Raw genomic sequence first — 22,130 nt, 5'->3', positions numbered from 1 at the left:
AAATACACTGACAACTGTTGAATGTGGTAAACAATAAATGTGAATGTGGATATCTGTTTTTGTGCTGACACATACAGAGAGATAAATGAAAGGAGAAGATGCAAGTGAAGAGTGCTTGCCCAAATAGATGTATTATCAAACTGATGAAGGAGTTGATTTAAATAAAGAGGAAATTAAATGAATCTTTCACATGCCTCTACACACTTTCTTATTGCTATGATGTTGTAGGGCTGACATTTTTAGTTAGCCACAGTCATGTACACTTCAGTTTTATCTGTTGCAGAGGTCATCATATCTGGATAAAAGGGTGTGTGTGGGTGGGTGGGGAGAGGGGGGGGGGGAGAGGGAGACCGCATTCAAGTTTTCGTACTCTGCTACCCAGTATTTCAGATAAAATACAGCTCAGTTGGACTTGGAGGTGATTTTAATGGCGCTGTACCTCTCAGTCTCTAGCTCGGAGTGTCTAGACATGCTTGCTGTTCTGACGTGTGATGATTACTGGTAACCAGCAGGGGTGCCAGCCTAAACTATGCACCCAGACTGCCAACCTTGTTAGGAAACTCAGTACTTCGGAATACGAAGGTAAGCGAGATCCAGGATGGAGGAAGAGGAGCAGCATACCCAGCTAGCACCCTTAGAGAAGCTTGGCAGGACTGAGGGAACCGATAGGCCATGAGAATGAACTGTAATGCCTCCTTCACAGGAAAGGTCCTGCAGACTTTTTTCACCTGGGTTTTACTGGTGTGAACCAAGTGCTTGGCTTCCCCATGTGGCCCAGAGCTGGGTTGCTGGAGGCCACAAGGAGAAAAAAGTCTTGGGAACTGCCTATTGACCAGCACAGTGGGGACATGCATCTAAATGCTCCAGCTCCTGGTCAGTGCTGTAACAGCTGTAAAACCTCCGGCCACAAACTCTTGGGAATAATCCCCCTGGAGTTGTCACCAATTTAGAGGAAGAGGAACTTGTCCCAGACCGAGAGGCGATGGCACAAGGCAAAGTAGCTGCGAAGCAGATTGGGAGGGTGACCAGGATGCTGAGTTGATAAGAGGATGGGGTGAGATGAAGTGCCTTGGTGACACAGGTGCTAGTGCTCAGAAACACTTGATGGGAGGTGATATCCAAATGAAAAAACACAAGCTCCTCTCCATTAAACCCAAGGTCCGGGCCAACTTGCAGCCCGCATGCAATGTCCACATTGGCATGGCTCCCAATGGGGTAAAAATGGATTTCATAGTGGTATTTGGAGAGAAACAAGGCCAATAGTTAAAACCTGTGGGCCATCATATAACAGACCTGGGTGTATGGACTAAATAATGAAACTAATGGCTTGTGGCCCATAAGGAGCTGAAATTTGACGCCATAGAAGAAAATGCATACACAATGTCCGGAGCCACCTTCTTGACCTGAGAGTAGTGGATGTGTGCTGGTCGGAGAGTTTTGGATGCAATTGTCAGTGGCTTCTCTGAGCCGTCTGCATTCTGATGGATGTGGCCTGCCTACATGCTGTACTGCAAGGCTTCTTAGTCGAAGTCAGTGTTTCGTCAGAATCAAATGTAGCTAGTTATAGTGCTGATCTGAGGCAGACCTTCAACCTGGAAAACGCCTGGTTGCACGTCAGAGATCCTGATGACCACGCTGTTTAGCGCCCGAAAACCTCAACCCACACACACACACACACACAAAGGAAGGAGGAGGTAGAGAGGGCTTGCAATGGTGGACAACCTGGGAATGAACCAGTGCTAATTTTACCCAGAAAAGCGAGTAGTTCTTGCAATGATGAGGGACACGGCAGGTCTGTAATGGCCCCTGATCACACTCACCAGGAGTATGGTGTGGCCCAGATACTCAAGAGACGGCTGAAAAAATTTGGACTTCTGCAGACTGCAACACATACCCACTGCTGGAGTTTTTGAAAAAAAGCCTAGAGATTGTGTAGGTGGTCATTTGTCGTTCATCCAGTTACAATATCATTCAGGTAGTTGGAAAAAAGTGTGGAATAATGGATGTGACCTGTCCCAGATAGTGTTGAAAAGTTATGGGGCGCTTGCCTCCCCAAACATCAACCGTGTTGGTACAGGCCAAAAGATGTATTAAGACCCATTGTCCGCTTGGACTCGTCATCCAAGGGTAACTGGTGATATGCTTAGCAAAGATCGAGTTTTGAGAAGAATCAACCTGCTTCCAACTGTGTGAGCAGCTCATCTGGATGTAGCAATGGGTATGTGTCAACCCTAGACTCTGAATGTATGATGAGCAGTTTACCAGTGTGTTTCCTAATGATTACAAAGAGTGTGGTTCATTCACTAGAGGAAATGGAAACCACAACCTTGGAAGACGCAAGCAAGTCCAGCTTTGCCTCGATGTAGGAGTGTAGGGCTATAGGAATTTACCTAGCGCATAAAAATCTAGGCTGAGCCAACTACTTTAAGGTTATGTGGGCTTGAAAGTCCGAAGCACATACTAGGCCTTCCACAAGATATCCTGAAATTCTGAGTGCAGAGATTCCAGTGATTGATAGGAGACTCCAGCACGTATCAACTGTATGGAGTTCGTGACTGAAAAGCTGAAAACCTGAATGGCATCAAACCCAAAAATGTTTGCTGAACTAGCATTGTTGGTACAAATAAATGTAACAGGCAGAGTGACTGACCTACAGGTGATTGTAGCCATGAAATTGCCAAGCAAGAGGATTTGCTGTTTACCATACCCCATTAGGCTCCTGTTTACTGGTGACAGCACTTAGGAGAGTGAGGTGAAATGTTTGAACACCAACATTAGCTACCTGCAGGCTCAGCTGTCGCCAGAGTCCAAAAACTCAATAAAAAGTTTGTTGTAATCCTGATCGGAAACCGGCCCTGACAGTGGCATTTCCTAGATATCCATATCCATATCCATATCCATGTCGTCTGATGGTGCTTTCTGTGCAGTTGAGTATTAGACTACCGCAATGTGGCTTTCGTTTGGATGCATGTGACAAATGGCCCAGTGCTGGGGGACACTAAGATTTATCATGTTCGGAGTAATAAGACACACAGGATGGCAACAGGGAGAGGCAATTGGAATGCTGTTCATGTGCTGGCTTGCACTGCCATGATGTCATTCTCCCACATAGAGTGGATGCAGCTGGGCCACCCTGTACTGCCATGATGGCGCATCATGCTACCAGCTGATGACCAGTAACATATGAGGCCTGATATGACTGGGCAGTGGACAAAACCTCTTTGAGGGGGAGGTTTTCTGATTGGGGGTCCATTGCTGCAAGTCCTTATCCAGGGCAGAGCGGATGACAACATCGTGAACAATGACGTGCACATATGACTCTTTCGATTCGATAGAATGGCACTTGCAACTAAGGCCTTGGAGGGTTGGGACCCAGGCATGATAAGACTGATGGGGCTATTTCTTGCATTGGTAGAATCCAACTGTAGAAGCCACGACATGTGCGGGCGCAGTAATAGGATGAAAGCAATGAAGATAAATTGTTGAATGACAATGAGGAAGGTTCCTGCAACAGGACTTATTGCCGCAACACCTGATACAAGGTGGGAGAAAGCCATGACAAAAACTGTGCACAACATATTTCAGCATCTATAATGTGGAAAGCTGGGAAATGTTGACGTAGGTGGTGTTCATATGCTTCCCAATCTTCCACCACCTCATCAGGTGGTAGGAACAGAGGGGGAAACATACCAGGGGATGAAAGGGGGTAGAGCAATGCAAGCACAGCCTGTTTCATGGCTGTAAATATTTCAGACTGTTGTCACACCAACGTTTGAAGCAGACTCCTTATCACAACAAGAGGTAAAATGCAACACCCCGACAAAACGTGTGAAACAACGAGCCTACTTGTTGCCAGTGTGTTCTGGCCATGAGACCACACAAATGATGGTAGACACAACACTTCGTTACATCTAGAACACTTGTACAAGAAGACACTTGCCATGGAGTGGCTACACTACTAGTCCGATAAACATAAGTGAAATGTCAACATATTACTGAGAGCAAGGCCGGAAAGTGCAGTGTGGAGAGGCTGCACATGTGTGCAAGAGTGGTGGCCTCTGCCGGTGCTAGTGTCTTCTGACTTCTGTTTCGCACCCAGCAGTTGCACACACGCATTGTGGGTGCGGAATATATGCGAGTTACTATAGTAATTTTCTTGGACTCACGATTATAGAGGCTGTAATTGCTGTTGCATATCTTGTAGCTAACTGTGATCAGTTTCTTTGATTTACTATCAAATTTTGATCTAAACTGATACGCTGCTGAACCAAACTTGTGTTTTAAAGAAAGGGGTTTTCCAAACATTTTTTCAAATGTGATATCAGTATTGCTTGCTTTACATGGTCAACAATTTAAGATATATGCAGTACAATTTACTGCCTATGCATACAGTTCATGAAATGACTCTGTACCCAACAACATAGTGTGTGTACGGTAAACAAGGATCTGTTTTTTTTTTGCTCAGTTCAGCCATTTTGCTTCTGTATACAGGTTAGTGTTTTCTCATGTATTATTCCATTTTGCCTGAAATAATCTTCAAATTGCTTATTTATGAGTTTCGTGCCTTTGTCATTTCTCAGAACTCAGATTTTGTTGCCTGTTTGTCTTTTAATCAGTCTCTGAAACTCCAAAAACACGGGGAAAGTGTCATGTTTACTTTCATGAAAATATGCAAACCTGTATGAAGTCCAGTCATCCTTGAAAAATGTGTACAAATCTGCATCTTGAAGAGTGAGTTTTTTCATCCAGCCACTCAAATTTACCTGAGTAAATTTGCCAGGATCTTTCAGTCTTGATTCCAAATTGGAATTAAATGAGTCTCTCTTCATCTTGCCATACTGACATGATTCGCAATAAAGATCTTAATCTTTCTTTATTTGTAAACCAGGAACTATCTTCATATTGGCTGTATACTTCAGACTTGTGAAATGGCTGTATGCAAGTCTTTCGTGCAAGATCACTGTGGAATTAAAGAAAGCAGGATTTGTTTGTAGTAGACCTGGACGTTTAAACATAATTTGACAACACTGATTGTCCAACTTAATTTCTCCTGCAACTATACCCGAATTGTGAACAAAGAACCTGATTTTGATGACACATTGCAAAATTTTCGACATCTTGATAACTTTTGTGACAGGTTCACTAGTATCAGCTAAGGCTTATACCAGAGATTGAAGTTGACTGATGATTTGATGCAGTTGTATCTGTTGGCTGTATTCTATAATTAAAAAAGACGCCATTGTATTACCTGCAGATCATTTTACATAGATGGTTTTTAGCCTGACCCACATTTCAGTTGCATTTGTGCACATCATAACACATTAAAAGGGGAGTCAACTTGCTTCTTTGCAGAGTCAACCACATGTACAATTGGAGTGGGTGTATTTAATTTTAAGCGCTATTTATATAATGGTAGCTATTTAATTTTAAATTATCTTATTGTGAATGCGTGTGTTAACCCCCAAACCCTCTGCCCCCTCCCCTCCTTTCACAAAAAACACACACACACACACACACACACACACACACACACACACAATTACTTACATTGACATTTAAGAACTTCAGGGAACATCTCAGAATTTTACCGAGCGAGGTGGCGCAGTGGTTAGACACTGGACTCGCATTTGGGAGGACGACGGTTCAATCCCGCTTCCGGCCGTCCTGATTTAGGTTTTCCGTGATTTCCCTAAATCGCTCCAGGCAAATGCCGGGATGGTTCCTTTCAAAGGGCACGGCCGACTTCCTTCCCCGTCCTTCCCTAATCTGATGAGACCGATGACCTCGCTGTCTGGTCTCCTTCCCCGAAACAACCAACCAACCATTTCAGAATTTTAATTTTGCTGAACGTATCCTGATAATCATAGCACAAGGCAATACAAGTTCATAAAATTGGGAAAGAAAGCTGTGCTGACTTTCTTATGTTGAGAATTGATTTTTTGTTTATGAATTATTTGCTGCACTAGAACACAGTAATAGTGAAACAAATTTAAAAATTGTACTCTCTTTATCAAAGCAGTACATAAATGGCTAAAGATGGAATTTATGACCTGTGTTACTTGTTTTATCATGTGGCTCTATTTTCCTCGGCTTTGCTTTCTGTTGGTGTATCAAACTCGATGCTGATATACACGTCAGGTCAACTATACAACTAAAACAGTGTTCTCAGGTTATAAAATTTTGGCAGCAGAAGTTTTTTGGGCTTCAGTATGCTAAAACACACCAATGAGCTAAATCATGAAAAATGTAAACTGGTCATTATTGACACGTACAATTGTGTCCCAATCGGGGATACAAAACGTGACTTCATGTAAATTGTAAGAGCAAATGTGCATCTAAGGCTCTGCTATGGATACTCAGCATTGCGGATATTCCACCAGCAGTAAAAAATTTCATGTAATATGTGTGTAATTTTTGATGTTTTTGTAAGGTTGATGATTGAGATTTACAGAAGGGTGGTAGGAAATTGATAATGTGAGTTATTGAATGTGCATTTCAGTTAGTATGCAAAAGTTGTGACAGTGGCCAAAATTTTCTGTGAAAATCTGTTTCCTTTCTGCTATTGAATTGAAAAATACAGATAACAGCAGAAACATTTTGAAATCATATTTCAAGAATTGTTGGTATATAGTTATTGTTCAGTGCATATATTCAGTTTTTATCATATGCTTCTTGGTAAACAGTAAATGTTTGATGTATACTAGTATTCTTTTCTAAAAGCATCTTTATACTTTCTTGTAGTCATTAGCTTTTATTTATTTAGATACACTCCAGCTGCACATACTATTTTGTAATTTTTTGCTTTGGATTTGTATAAGAGAGGCATAAAGGCTTAAACAATCCAACCTGGCAAAATTGATGAACAAAAATTTTTAATAATACACTAGTGTTGTATTTAATCACATATGTTTCATGTTACGATTGTTCAGTTGGATCCCTTTCTGCCTCTTTTAACATGGGTGCAGCTGCATAAAAAATATTAATCCTTATGGTGTTTGTGCTAAGGGCGTGCTTGTGTTTTTGTGTTGTTCCAGTGTGCGTGCAGTGGCCAGAGGGTAGGTTTCGAGGCCTGGAGCCCACCACAACACTTGCTAGATAGATGCTTGCTTCATTACACCATTAGTTACACTTCCTGTGCATGATATTTATACCATGGCAATACAAGAAGTAATGTGTTATTTATTATAAGTTATTTTTGCATAGACTGAGTTAAAATGTTAAACAACAAATTAATCTGTTGTAACTTTGAATTTTGCGCATAATTTTTCCAGAAACTATCGTGTTTGGAAAAACTTCAGTAAATTGTTTGGAGTAGTAGAACTAATGACAAGCAATAATTCAAACCTTAAGCAACCATAGGAATTTAGTTTGTCATTTGCATTGTCATGGTGCTTGCATGATGGGTTATGTTTCTTGAATATGATAACTACTAATGAGACTGTATTAACTGTAGACTGTGCCTCTCATTTACAAAAGATTCATATTAACATTTTCTGGATTAAATATTTTTAATTACTTATTTTATCATAATTTTGAAGGTAAAAAGACTTAGTGCTTTAGTTACTATTTGCTTCACTGTTAACAGTTTGTAACATAGAAAGATGTTTAATTGTAGACACAATTTTCATTCATTTTTCCCCCTAAATGTATGTTGTTTCCATGTCAGTTAACAAAAAGAAAGCAAATAAGTTTTATAAGACACCTATTTCCATCCAACGTGAACATACTGCAAAAATAATGGTTGTAAAAGTGACAGATGCAAAATTTGTAAACTTGATACTTTGAGTTTATTATTGTATGAACTGTACTCCCCAAAGGAAATGGTTCCCTTTCATTGTTGGGCATTGAAACACGATAAAAACTGCATATGGAATTACACAAATCAACTTCACAGTTAAACTGACAAATGCTGCTTAACTTTTGTGATGACATTTCTTATTTAAAGTAAAAAGTTAATTAATTTTGGGGATCTAGCACTGAAATGGGCATAACAGTAATTGTGTATGAGTAACTAATTTTTTGTATTGAGAAAGATATTATTTTAAGTGGCAAATTATTCATGTTAGCTGTTGACAGAAAGTTTGTGTGTGTGAAATTCCAATTTCGGTCTAATTTTGTGGCAAGTGTACATTTGTGTAACAAAATGTACAGTTCTTTGAAACTTGAAATGTAAAGCACTTATTATGAAATAATATAAATGTGCTACAATGTTCACGGGGACCTGTTTTGTGCAGCTATCACAATACACTGTTTTCCCTAGCCTGAAACCTCATCTTTCATCTTGAAGTATTTTATGTATTAAACATGTTTAGTCATAGTATTGAGAGACATAAGTACTTGCAAAAATGTAACATTTCAGATCCATCTCAAAACTTCTTTTGTCATTATTGCGTATGAAACTGTTTAACAAATTTGCAGTACCTTGAACAGATACCCTGTTTTCAGCAGTAGCAATCATTTCTCTCCATTAATATCCAGTCTGTTGCGTAAATGCCACACACTTTGGAATCAATACAAAATATGGCTCACTGTTTATTATTTCTTTAATAGCCTGTTAAGGTAGTTTGTCTCTAATTCTCAAAAACCTTAACTATTTATGCTAGTTTTATATGATTTTAACTCCCCCCCCCCCCCCCCCCCCCCCAAGACAAATGGTAACATTCTGCAAGGGAAAAGTGGATAAAGGGATTTACTTTAGTGCCACATGGAAGTGTAGTAGATACTCAAATTGAAAGTTGTTTGAAGTGATATTTTAAGAGGGAAGAAGAGACGGATAAAAGTGTAGAATGTCTTGTAGAAGACATTAAGTATTTTACAGCATAAGTTAGTATGTCAGCCTGGTGATAACGCTTTTTTTTACTTATTTATTTTAATTTCAGTACTGTGTGCAAATGTAAGTTGAGGGAAATGGGAAGTGTAAGTTACTGTACTTGCACCATTGAATTTTATTTATCTTTCTGCTATTCATTCATTTTCTACTTACATGATTTTTTTTTTACTTGTGCCATATGAACAAAGTAAAGTTGTCATCCTTATCACTATGATTGTGTTATTTGATAACACTGTGGACATAATGTCAGGAATGTTTCCATAATGGACCTCTCGCATTACTTTTAGAGTGCCATTCCAGCAAGGTATGCTGCGAGAATTTCTGTAAAGTTTGGGAAGTAGGTGACAGGTACTGATAGAATTGAAAATGTAAGGGCAGATCATGAGTTGTGCCGTGATAGCTCAGTGATTAAAAACATTGCCGGAGAAAGGAATGGTTTTTAATTCACATCTGTCCGGCAAATGGTTTTAATCGCCCAAAAGTTTCTGTTATTGATTCTGTTTACACGACATTACCCCGAGATCTAAAATCTGCAGTATAAACCAAGGAGTTCAGTGAACAGTTTGCTATCTGCTAGAAAATTGTTGAATTGTTGCTTGTGCAAGCTCTTTGTTCAACAGAGAACCCAGTGTGAAAACACTTTATTGTTGTTTGTGTACCAGTCGTAGTATGATTTGGTTGAAAACCTTTGGGCATTTAAAGTATTCAAAATCAGTGTTGCACATTAGATTCAGAATTCATTATCTTAGTCACTGAAATGGAAGACCAAAATGCCTGCCATCAGATGTCCATGGCAGGTCCCAGAATGTTTCTTGTGGATATCCTGTACCATTTAGTGGTCTGAAAGGATATATTGATTTATGTAGCTGGGCAACTAGTTTACATTTCTCCTTTACCCACCTTGTTCCGTTCCTATGGCCAATGGAAGGGACACACACAAACTATGTTAACTTTGGACCCACATTCATGATAACATGGTGTGGACAGTTATGGTCAAAAATGTTTTGCATTCACTATATTTGACACTGTAGCTACTCCATTTGTTCAGATTTGTCAAACAATTGCCATGTTGCTCATCTACTACCTAAAACCCTGTTTCTGTAAGCATAATTGATGGCAATGTGTAAACATCTGATTATTTTTTTGCCATTTACTTGATACTCATTCTGTGTTACCATACAGTTGCAATGAGCCTTTTGTCAAAGTCGCATAAATTGGCAGTTTTCCTGTTCTCTGCATGTGGACACATTTCAGTGACTTGAAAGCAGTCATTACATTCTGGCTAATCAATGTTAATTTTGCTCCTTTGTTCTCCCTCCCCCTGATCCCCACAATTTCTCATTTAGTTCCTGTACATGGGTGTATCCATAAACTGTGTGAAGAGTTGGTACATCAGTGTTCATTGGATGACAGGGTTCATTTCGAAGCACAAATTTTTCACATTTTTAACAAGTATTTTATTGGCACTCAGGTACTTCAAAAGTATGTTTAATGCTCTGTTAGCGACGTGCATTTAGTTCTCTGTGCAATTAAACTAAAAATTTTAAAACTCGAAAGAATGCAGACAGCTGGTGTGGTAATCATTTGACATCAAATTTCAACTGTGACTGCAGCAGTATTATTTTAGATTCCTGAGGTGCCATGAATGATATTTGGCTGTAGGAATCATCTTTCCCTGAAGACTTGGCTTTACTTTGTGTTATTAACATTTTATCATGCTGCTTGTATTACTTTGCAGCCTTGTACTTACGATTCAGTCAAAATATCTAGAAACTTCTTTGCACGGTATTTACATGAGTGATTGAACTAAAGAAGGAAAGTTACGTATAAAAATGGAGCGTAATTAGATTCATGTATTATCCATTAACAACAAATCAGTGTTGTTCAGTTACACAGAACAAGTTTATGTAGTGTGAACAAAAAAAGGTGACTTTATATCATATTAACTTTGGAATGTAAAAAGGAGGTACAGGAAACTATGTATAAGTTATGCCTCTTCTGTGCTTTCTCTAGGGATCAGAATACATTGAACTGCATGGGAGGTAGTTTCAGTGGACAGATACAGCAATATGATCGTATATTCTGTTATTTAAATGTCAAACGACAGTTGTAGGCTTTCCAAAAATATGGATTATGATGAATGAAATTATGATTATATTTTTTGTTTATTTTTACTAGATAATGTTTCAGCAGGGGCAACCCCCCCCCCCCCCCCCCCTCCACACACGCGCACACACACACACACACACACACACACACACACACACACACACACACACACACACACAAAAATCTAGCTCTTGCATATTAATTGACCATGCTGTATGATAATGAAGCAACAGCATTCAAATAAATAGAAATACTAAAAAAAGCATAAAAAAAAGTTCACCTGCATACACTTCCCAGAAGTTCTGAATTATTCTGCTCGGTATTGAAAATTCAGAAAGTACACACTCGATATGGCGCATAAACAGAGTTGCACATTTCACTTATCTAAGGAAAATCCTGAAACCTACAGGAGAGTCATCATCTCAGAGAAGTGAGGAGTGTGTATGGTAGAAACAGTACACATATAATAGGGGATGCATGTCCATTCACACGAAGATTAGATATACTACAAAACAGTAATCAAGCCTGAAATACTATGTGCAAATGAAAACTGATGTGCAAATGAAAACTGATGTGCAAATGAAAACTGATGTGCAAATGAAAACTGATGTGCAAATGAAAACTGATGTGCAAATGAAAACTGATGTGCAAATGAAAACTGATGTGCAAATGAAAACTGATGTGCAAATGAAAACTGATGTGCAAATGAAAACTGATGTGCAAATGAAAACTGATGTGCAAATGAAAACTGATGTGCAAATGAAAACTGATGTGCAAATGAAAACTGATGTGGAAAGCTTACTGAAAGAGGAATGCAAAATCATGAGAGAAATTCTCAGCCCAAAGCTGACAGAAGAGGGATATATATCTCACACTATGAAAACCACAGACCCAGTGTTGAATGTTGCATCAGGCTGCCACCAACAAGCCTCACTAGCAGATTTCTGACATACAGGGGATCAAGTCAACACCACCTTGAATTGTGCAAGTCAACTTTGATGTAGAAACAACGCACATTGATCCAATAGAAGCTGAAGACAGAAACATATAGAGAGGCAAGATACGCAAATGGAATGTGAGGTAAACTCTGGGACAAAGAGGACTGAAGAAGGAGATTCCATGGAGAAAAAGCAAATTGTGAAAGATAGGCAAGAATGCTCAAATGAGGTGGAATGCTTAGTGTTATACTACAAAATACTACTACTACTACTACTGCTAATAATAATAATAATAATAATAATAATAGTAATAGTAATAATGTAATGACCCAGAACACTCTTTGGGAAAAATAAACTAATTAATTTATGATACTAAGAGTGCTGCATCTGAGGTAACAGAGCGGTTAATGTCCTAAGAAAGCCAATACTAAGTATTTAGGGAAGTGTAACAGTTCTAGGTCACAACTCGTAAATAATGGAAAGCTATTCCCTTTTGTGTATATTAAAAAACTATTTGCATTGTGAAATGCAACCTAAAAGTTCTCATAGGGAACATTCTGGTGTGTGCTATCAACAACGAAGGACGTGGTAGTGATGGCAAGGGCTAGGCAAGAGAACAGATACGGATCTGAAGTAGAAAATGCAAACAAGATTGTGAAAATGGCTATATTGATTTTGAAGGAACAGTTCTAATTCAAGTAACGTATTAGTGAAGTTTTTTCAGAAATATTACAAAACATGACATACTGATTGGAATGTATGTTGGAACTTCACTCCCTGCTGTTCCGTAATTCTGTCGATGGCTTTAGTAGAAGATATTTCAGTGTGTGTGTGTGTGTGTGTGTGTGTGTGTGTGTGTGTGTGTGTGTGTGTGAGAGAGAGAGAGAGAGAGAGAGATATATGCCCTTCATTCATAATTTGTCATCTTGTTGTTCCAATGTGTTTGATGAAGAATCTTGTTATAATATAAAAGAAATAAAAATGTTTACAGAAATTATATTGTGGATTTTGTGTATTGTGTGAAATAATAAATAGGAAATTTCATGAAAATATTATGTCAATAACTGATGAAGTATGCAGGACACTGTCTGTTTTCGTGGGATGCCAAATACTTCCATCACATGTAGATAGGGGAAAGAAAGCATTACATAGAAATTTTCTTTTATTTATACATACACATGCTGTACTTTTTGTTTCAGTGATGGCCAATAATTAAAGTTTGTATGTGACATCAAGAGATTTAACCATAATTGAGACAATGAAAGTACTGTGGTTGAGCTATGAATTTCATATGTTGTTATTGGGATTTCAATAGAGTTGACATAGTTGACACACATCCTGTTTGTGTGAATTTGGGGAGAGGGGAGCTAAGTAATTAATACTCTAGAATCTCTGATTTGTACTTATGTGCGATTTCCCAGAGAGGAAGAGCAATAAAATTAAGATATTATCCTTGCAATTTGCACTTTATAATCTTACTAGGATTATTTATTTTCTGGTGTACATGGTGTTTTGTACATTTAAAAGTAAGAGAGAGTCTTCTGTTGTTGAACACGGAATTTTAACTATGCTACAATGTACATTCCATGGTGTGTGAAATTTTATAAATATGGCTTGGTGTACCAGGCTACAGGCTGCCTGCTGCTGTGCCCTGGTCATGGTTGGGGGGCACAGCTGCTCCCCTTACGACACCCTCATCCTCAGCAGCAACACCACTGGTGCTGACGCCACGCACTGCACGCAGGAGGTACACACACTGCCACTTGCCTGCTTGTTTTGCCTCGGGCTGTAATCCATTCTGTATTTCTAACAAAAGGGAATAAAGGATGAGCTTAAAAAACACAGCAATGAAAAAAGAATATTAACTTTGAGATCATCATAAAAATGAAATCTTCGTAACACCTTAACATCTATATAATGGAGTGCCAAGCATCCTTGCATTACTTGGCATTTTGAGCACACTGCTTTTTCGTTAGGACTTTTGTCGAGGAGTTTACAAAACAAAATGAAAAGCATTATTAAGCGACTTTATTTTTAATTTTTTTTTTTTTTTTTTTTTTTTTTTTTTTTTTTTTTTTTTTTTTTTTTTTGCCCTTGTGTCTGAATATAGAATGGATATCTGAGGCAGGAAGCAGTGTGAAGTAGAGCAGAAAGTAGTTGTGTGGCTTCAACAGCAGCATGGTTCGAGCAGAAATTAACCACATTTAAAAGTATTAGTACCCATTTTGATTTTGCATGGATGATCATTGTTTTTTTTTTTCTTCTTTTTTTTTGTTTTTCTTTCAGTTTCTGGATTTTCTTTCATTACCTGTTTTAGAAACTGGCTACAGTGATTGCACTAGACTAGTGTAACATTTTAATGCCTCAAGTTTTTACTTAACTGCGATTATGTGTCCAAGGAAATGACACTGCATGTTTAATTTAGAAATTTTGGAGTGTTCAGATAGTGCTTGTAACCCAGTGGTTCATGCAGTTTGTATTCAAAATTACTTAAATAATGTAATTCCATTACTTTGGTGCTGCTTTTGTTGTCATGCTTTACCTGTTTCCTTTCCTCCATGGTATGTATGGTGGTTACTATTTAAATTAGTCCTTCCACAGTTTTATGTTGTACAGTATGCGTTTTCTAACAATTTTTGTTTTGCATGTGCAAATATATCTGTGCCTGATTTTTTTGTATGGCAATGAAAAACTAGGTAAATTGAGTAAAATCCCTAGTCAGTGCAATCATCTGTTTGCAAGTGCAAGGCAGTACAGTGGAACCCATTGATGGTAACCATAGAGGATGGTAAGCGGTGTTACTCTACCAAAGGTGGCCATAAATATTGTATAAAATGCTATTATCTGCTCAGCGGCAGCAGCATTACGAGGTGTGGCAATTCAGCGTGGGCGAGCACGGGCGACTTTCCCAGCAGCGGCAGCTGCAGCGGCGGCCGCATTTGCCAGGCACCCAACTCCCCTCTCAGCTGCAGCGGCTACTGCACTCCACGGATACACACCGTGAGTGCTGTCTATGTACTTTTCATATGACTGAAAACTGTCTGTCCAGGAAGTCTTCGAATTACTGAAATTAATGATTGATCGGTATCTCGTATGAAACAGATTAATGTTCATCATCAATTCTGTTCTACATGCAGTTTACTTGTGGCAATACATGTATAATTGTTGTTTCCCATTGAATTTTGCAAACACCAAGCGATGTCAAATAGTCTTCCTATGGAGCATTCCAAATACTGCCATCATCTAAACAAATTCTTAATTCTAAATGATTTCCCTGACAAATAAAATTGAAATCTTCATGTTTGAAAAAAGTGAAAGAGACTGTAAAGTAATAAGTGTGATTGATGTGTTCATTAATTTCAGTTTATAACATAGGCTATAAAGGAAAACAAAGTAAAACTCATTAAGTAAGAATGGTGTTCTTATTGTCCCAGGTATCACTACAGTTATTGATAGTGTAAAGTTGCAATTTCTCATAAACTAATGTGACTACTTCTTATTCACGTATGATTACATTACTTCAGAATGCCTCATAATGTCACATTACAATGTATGTCCATTTCCTCTTACAGTACCCTGTCATCAGATTTCAGAAAGACCTTTACACGATGTACACTTTTGTCAGTGCCAAATCCAATTAATACTCCACTTTTCAATGGCTGACCTCTCCCCTCCCCTCACCCCAGCCGAGTCCCTTCCACCATCACCTCTGTGTGTGGTTGTGGATGCCGCCACGCCCCCCCCCCCCCCCCCCCCCCCAAAAAAAAAAAAAAAAAAAAAAAAAAAAAAAAAAAAAAAAACCACACCTGATGAAGTACTGGCAGTGATGGCACTTACTCTTAAAAGTAAACTGCCATTTTTTATACAAACCATCATCGTTGTTGAATTTCAATAGCTAGCAAACAACTTACTTCGTGGTTACTCATGTGAGTGACGTTCAGTATGGTGTAGATGTTAAATTTTTATTTGCAAACATTCATATGAAAATAGCTCTACTATCATGCAGGTAGATGATTTGGCAGGTCAACTGCTGTGTTGAGCCAGCCAATGGAGGTAAGTGCATAGAGGCATACAATTTGCAGAAACCTTTGGCTTTTTGTATTTATGCACTTCCCCAGTTTTCACTTCCTCTATGGTCATTTGCTGTCAGTGTGTGTGTGTATATGCTATGTTGTATTTTTTTTTTGTTGCGATATCATTTATCCCTTGCTGTAGTATGTAGCATGCTTAGTTTTGTTCGTGTGATTTACTTTCGAAATTAATGTGTATGTTGCAGCTGAATTCAGATTCATAATTAATGAGTAGATACATGTCTTGTTGGTGTTGTGTGATAATATTAAGCTACATAAAGACTTAACTAACTAGTTGAAATTTTCTATACTAGGTTCATCATAAGAATAAACCTGATGTGAACATTATACTGTGTATTCTTCCATAATAGCTGGAATCTCATTGCATTTTGTTTCACATAGAGTGGAAGCCAAGCTTACTCGAGTACAGTCAACTACGATAATAAGGATATACTTTATACTGAGTGCACACATTGACTCAGTGATAGTATGGTACAAAAGCTTTACTGACACATTTAACTTGAACAGCATAGGTCAGCTAGCTGATCCAACTAACCAGTAGTGGTGTGAACAGTTGCAGTTAAGATGTGAAAAGAGATGAACTTCGAATGTCATTTAATTTTTAAACAGAATGGAGTAATATATGGCAAAACTCCGGCAATACGCTTCTTAGGGGACCAGACAGAAAATGTAATATTCTCTTGTTGTTAGCTAATATTGTACTGTAGTTAAAAACAATAGTGATCAGAATTTCTAACTTACAGACAGGGTAATTTTTCTGTGTGGACTGTGTCTGACTTAAAAGTGTATTGAAGGGATTTCACTATATACTTACATATTAAAACCATTGAAAGTATTACTTACAGTCAGTCATCTGGGTGATCTTTGAACTCGTTCCATATCCGAATCCAAGGAATACATTTCAGTACTGGTACTGGAACTGTCAGTTCCTACATTAATAATGAGGTGATCAACATCAGAATCCAGAAAGCCATCAAAACACCACATTTTCTCCTTTTGTTTTATGAAGTGTTGTACTGCATCCCACCAGCATTCCCCCCCTGCGGGTCCGGGGGTTAGAATAGGCCCGAGGTATTCCTGCCTGTCGTAAGAGGCGACTAAAAGGAGTCGCTCCCCCTCAAGGGGGTAGTTAGCGCCTGCGTCCAGAGACGGACGGTTCCACGACCTATATTTGCGGTCATTTTGGTTTTTCACTTCTTCTGGTTTCTTCCTTCCTTCCTTCCTTTGGTTGGTTCCTTTCTTTCTTCTTCTCCATCTCACTGTCTTACTTACTTTTTCCCTTGCCTTCTTCTCCTTGCCTTCTTCTCCTTGCCTTCTCTGGTCTCCGCCTTAGCGTTTGAGACAGACTGTCCTTTCTCTCCCTTCTTTTTCCTCTTCTCCCTTCCTCCCTGTGCGTGCCTGAAGGCCGACCCATGCATTCGCGTGCGTAGCCAGTGACGAGGTGACGCGTAATTCGCCGCCCTGGGTAGACAAGTAAGGCACGCACGTACCCCCTGGTAAAGGCCAGGCCCAGGGAGGGGTGATTGCCTGAGCTGACACTTTCCGACCATGCCGTTTAGTCCCTCCATTCGTTTCTCGGGAGGTGTGACCTGAGGTGTAAACATTCACCTAAGGCGGGAGTGCCCTCTGAGAGGGTCCCCACAAGGAAGGAGCGTGCCATCGGAGACGCTGGCAATCATGGGGGATTCCTCCTCTGCAATGGATTTCTCTTCTTCTTCTCTCTCGACTTCTGCCCAAAAATGGAAACTTGACCAGCCACCAGTGACAAAAGTACTACCGCCTGCCCCACAGTTCCTCGTAGTTTCTCGATCTGAGGACGGAAAGGATTTTTCCTCTGTCAACCCTTTCGTTATCCAGAAGAGCGTAGATGCCGTAGCCGGATCTGTCAAGTCTTGTACCAGGTTGCGTAACGGTACCTTGTTACTAGAAACTGAGAGCGCCTTTCAGGCACAAAAACTGCTTCGGGCCACACTCCTGTACACGTTCCCTGTCCGGGTGGAGGCTCACCGCACTTTGAATTCGTCTCGTGGTGTGGTATATACTAGATCACTCGACGGATTGAGGAGATTCAGTCTTTCCTCGCTGAGCAGGGTGTGACGGCTGTCCATAGGGTCATGAAAAAGGTCAACAATGACCTTGTACCGACCCGGACACTTTTCTTGACTTTTGATAGTGTTCAGCTGCCGTCGCGCATCAAAGCGAGCTACGAGGTTATTTCTGTTCGCCCCTATGTCCCGACACCTATGCGCTGCTACCAGTGTCAGCGTTTTAATAACACTCGCCAGTCTTGTTCCAATGCGGCTAAATGTGTCACTTGTGGCAGGGGTGCCCATGAGGGTGACTGTCCACCTCCGTCTCCTTGTTGTGTGAACTGTCAGGGTGACCATGCAGTGTCCTCCCGCGACTGTCCCATCTACAAGGAAGAACGCTGTATACAGGAAATTCGGGTCAAAGAGAAAGTGTCCACCTCGGCTACTAGCAAGCTATTGGCTAGTAGGAAGCCCACACTGCTCCCAGCGGGGAAATACAGTACTGTCCTCGCCTCTCCTCGGACTACTAGGGAGGTGGCGACGCAGACATGCGATCTGACCTACAGCACTACAGTCGTCCATTCGGCCATGCTAAGATCGCCCGGTCGACGTCTCCTCTTCCTCTCGTCACCCCTCCGACACAAGCACCTTCATCAACTTCTGCCAAGACGAAGACCCAGAAGCCAGATGCATGGGCCTTCAAGAAGGAACCGTCCCGTGCAGACTTCCTACGCACCTTGAACTCCCATCCATCGACCAGTACTTCCACTAAACGACCTTCCAAGAAGGCTCATAGGAAGCACAGTTCTCCTTCTCCGCCACGGCGCATTTCTTCTCCTGCGCCACCTGGCCGCACCACTGGTAGCCGAACATCTGGCCGTTCACCGGCGGAGGAAGCTCCCCCTCCCGGCCATCTTAACAAGATGGCCGATGAACCTATTGAACCAATGGACGATGACTCTCTGCCTACTGATAGCGGCAGCAGTGCTCGCTCGAAACCAGGCCCTTAGCGGCCTTCGAGGTGACCCCTTCTTGCATCTTCTTTTTCTTTTTCTTCTCACGATGGTACTTATTCACTGGAATATTCGCAGCATTCGCTCCAACCGAGAGGACTTGAAGTTGCTGCTCCGTTTGCACCGTCCGCTCGTCGTAGCCCTCCAGGAAACGAAGCTACGCCCATGCGATCAAATTGCCTTGGCACACTACACCTCTGTACGTTTTGAATTACCCCCTGTGGCGGGTATTCCGGCTCATGGAGGGGTTATGTTGCTGGTCCGGGATGATATTTACTACGATCCCATCACATTGCACACCGGCCTGCAGGCAGTTGCCGTCCAAATTACTCTCCCCAATTTTACATTTTCCATTTGTACCGTTTACACTCCATTGTCGTCTGCCATTACCAGGGCAGATATGATGCAAATTATTGTGCCGCCCCTACTTTTCTTTAGGACACATCTCACACCTATTCCCATTTAGACCTCTCTATATGTACTACTCAACTTGCACGCTGGTTTGCGTGGTATGCACTTTGATACATATTCGAGCAACCACTTCCCGTGTGTTATCCATTTCCTGCATCATACCCCCTCTCCGTGCTCAACTAGTTGGAACATCTCCAAAGCAGACTGGGGGCTCTTCTCTTCCAGGGCAACCTTTCAGGATCAAACCTTCACAAGCTGCGATAGTCAGGTCGCACACCTCACGGGAGTCATTCTCACGGATGCTGAATATTCCATCCCTCACACTACTTCTTCTCCACGTCGCGTACCGGTCCCCTGGTGGACCGCAGCATGTAGAGACGCTTTACGTGCTCGTCGACGTGCTTTACGCACCTTTAAATGCCACCCTACAGTGGCGAATTGTATCAATTATAAACGATTACGTGTGCAGTGTCGTCGTATTATTAAAGAAAGCAAGAAAGCCAGCTGGGCTGCTTTCACAAGCACCTTCAACAGTTTTACTCCCCCTTCTGTTGTCTGGGGTAGCCTGCGCCGGCTATCTGGCACTAAGGTCCACTCGCCAGTTTCTGGCTTGACGGTCGCGAATGACGTTCTTGTGGCCCCTGAGGATGTCTCCAATGCCTTCGGCCGCTTTTTCGCAGAGGTTTCAAGCTCCGCTCATTACCACCCTGCCTTCCTCCCCCGAAAACAGGCGGAGGAGGCTAGGCCACCTAACTTCCACTCCTCGAATCGTGAAAGTTATAATGCCCCATTCACCATGCGGGAACTCGAAAATGCACTTGCCCGGTCACGGTCCTCTGCTCCAGGGCCTGATTCTATTCATATTCAGATGCTGAAGAACCTTTCTCCTGGGGGTAAAGGTTTCCTTCTTCATACTTATTATCGCATCTGGATTGAGGGACATGTTCCCGCATGCTGGCGCGAGTCTGTTGTTGTACCGATTCCTAAGCCGGGGAAGGACAAGCACTTGCCTTCCAGTTATCGACCCATCTTGCTTACCAGCTGTGTCTGTAAGGTGATGGAGTGAATGGTTAACTCTCGTTTGGTTTGGCTGCTCGAATCTCGACGCCTACTTACCAATGTACAATGTGGATTTCGTAGGCGTCGCTCTGCTGTTGACCATCTGGTTACCTTGTCGACCTTCATTATGAATAACTTCTTGCGGAAGCGCCCGACCGTGGCTGTGTTCTTTGATTTGGAGAAGGCTTACACCACCTGTTGGAGGGCGGGCATTCTCTGTAGCATGCATACATGGGGCCTTCACGGTCGCTTACCTCTCTTTATTCGTTCCGTTTTAGTGGATCGACAGTTCAGGGTACGTGTGGGTTCTGTCCTGTCAGACACCTTTCGCCAGGAGAATGGGGTGCCACAGGGCTCAGTTTTGAGCGTCACTCTCTTCGACATAGCGATCAATCCAATAATGGATTGCCTCCCAGCTGATGTATCAGGCTCCCTTTTCGTGGACGATTTTACCATCTATTGCAGCGCGCAGCATACATGTTTCCTGGAGCGCTGTCTTCAGCGTTCTCTTGACCGTCTTTACTCCTGGAGTGTCGCCAATGGCTTCCGTTTTTCTGCCGAGAAGACTGTCTGTATTAACTTCTGGCGCTACAAAGAGTTTCTCCCACTGTCCTTACGACTCGGTCCCGTTGCTCTCCCATTCGTGGAGACAACGAAACTTTTAGGTCTTACATTTGACAGATAACTTAGCTGGTCTCCACATGTGTCATATTTGGCTACCCGTTGTACCTGTTCTCTAAATGTCCTCCGTGTTCTCAGTGGTATGTCGTGGGGAGCGGATCGAACCGTCCTAATTCGCCTATATCTGGCAATCGTCCGCTCCAAGCTGGATTATGGGAGCTTCGTATACTCCTCTGCACGGCCATCCATCTTATGCCGACTCAACTCCATACAACATCGGGGTTTACGTCTTGCGATCGGAGCGTTTTATACTAGTCCCGTCGAGAGTCTTCATGCTGAAGCCGGTGAATTGCCACTCACCTACCGGCGCGATATACTGCTTTGTCAGTATGCCTGTCGGCTACTGTCAATGCCCGATGACCCGTCTTATCGTTCCTTTTTTGACGACTCTCTCGACCGTCAATTCGGGTTTTATGTCTCTGCCCTGCTACCCCCTGGAGTTCACTTTCGTCGCCTCCAACACCTTGATTTTTCGCTCCCTGCTACCTTTAGAGTGGGCGAGAGCCACATGCCACCTTGGCTCCAGGCTCAGGTTCACGTTCCCCTTGAGCTCAGCTCGCTCCCAAAGGAGGTTACCCCCGGTTCGGTATACCACTCCCGATTAGTCGAACTTCGTTCGAAGTTCGTTAATGACCTTCATTTATACAGATGGCTCTAAGACCAATGACAGTGTCGGGTGTTCTTTTATTGTTGGGGCACACAGTTTCAAATACCGGCTCCATGGCCATTGTTTGGTCTTCACAGCTGAGCTCTTTGTCCTCTACCAGGCTCTTCTTTAGATCTACCGCCACCGACATTCTCCTTATGTCATCTGCTCCGATTCCCTGAGCGCCATCCAGAGCCTCAGTGATCCGTATCCAGTTCACCCTTTTGTGCACCGGATCCAACGCTCTCTTCACCAGCTGGTGGATGACGGTTCTCCGGTTAGCTTTATGTGGGTTCCTGGCCATGTCGGTATCCCTGGGAAC

General features: G+C 41.6%; 1 protein-coding gene across 16 annotated transcripts in view; it reads left to right on the top strand.

Annotated features, from left to right (window-relative positions):
- Positions 1–22,130, top strand: part of LOC124803042 (RNA binding protein fox-1 homolog 3-like) — a 454,277-nt gene that overhangs the window by 387,411 nt on the left and 44,736 nt on the right. For 10 of the 16 annotated variants that reach the window (XM_047264242.1, XM_047264203.1, XM_047264181.1 and 7 more), the window contains one exon: positions 14,730–14,877. In XM_047264242.1, coding sequence (XP_047120198.1) covers positions 14,730–14,877 — 148 coding nt within the window. Of the gene's footprint in view, positions 1–7,034; positions 7,056–13,503; positions 13,625–14,729; positions 14,878–22,130 lie in introns of all 16 variants that reach the window. The other 6 variants (XM_047264265.1, XM_047264210.1, XM_047264258.1 and 3 more) reach the window with 3 other exon arrangements.

Source organism: Schistocerca piceifrons, chromosome 1, assembly GCF_021461385.2.
Source record: "Schistocerca piceifrons isolate TAMUIC-IGC-003096 chromosome 1, iqSchPice1.1, whole genome shotgun sequence".
Lineage (NCBI taxonomy): Eukaryota > Metazoa > Arthropoda > Insecta > Orthoptera > Acrididae > Schistocerca > Schistocerca piceifrons.
Note: the sequence above shows the minus strand (reverse complement) of the source record. Positions and strands in the feature narration are given on the sequence as shown.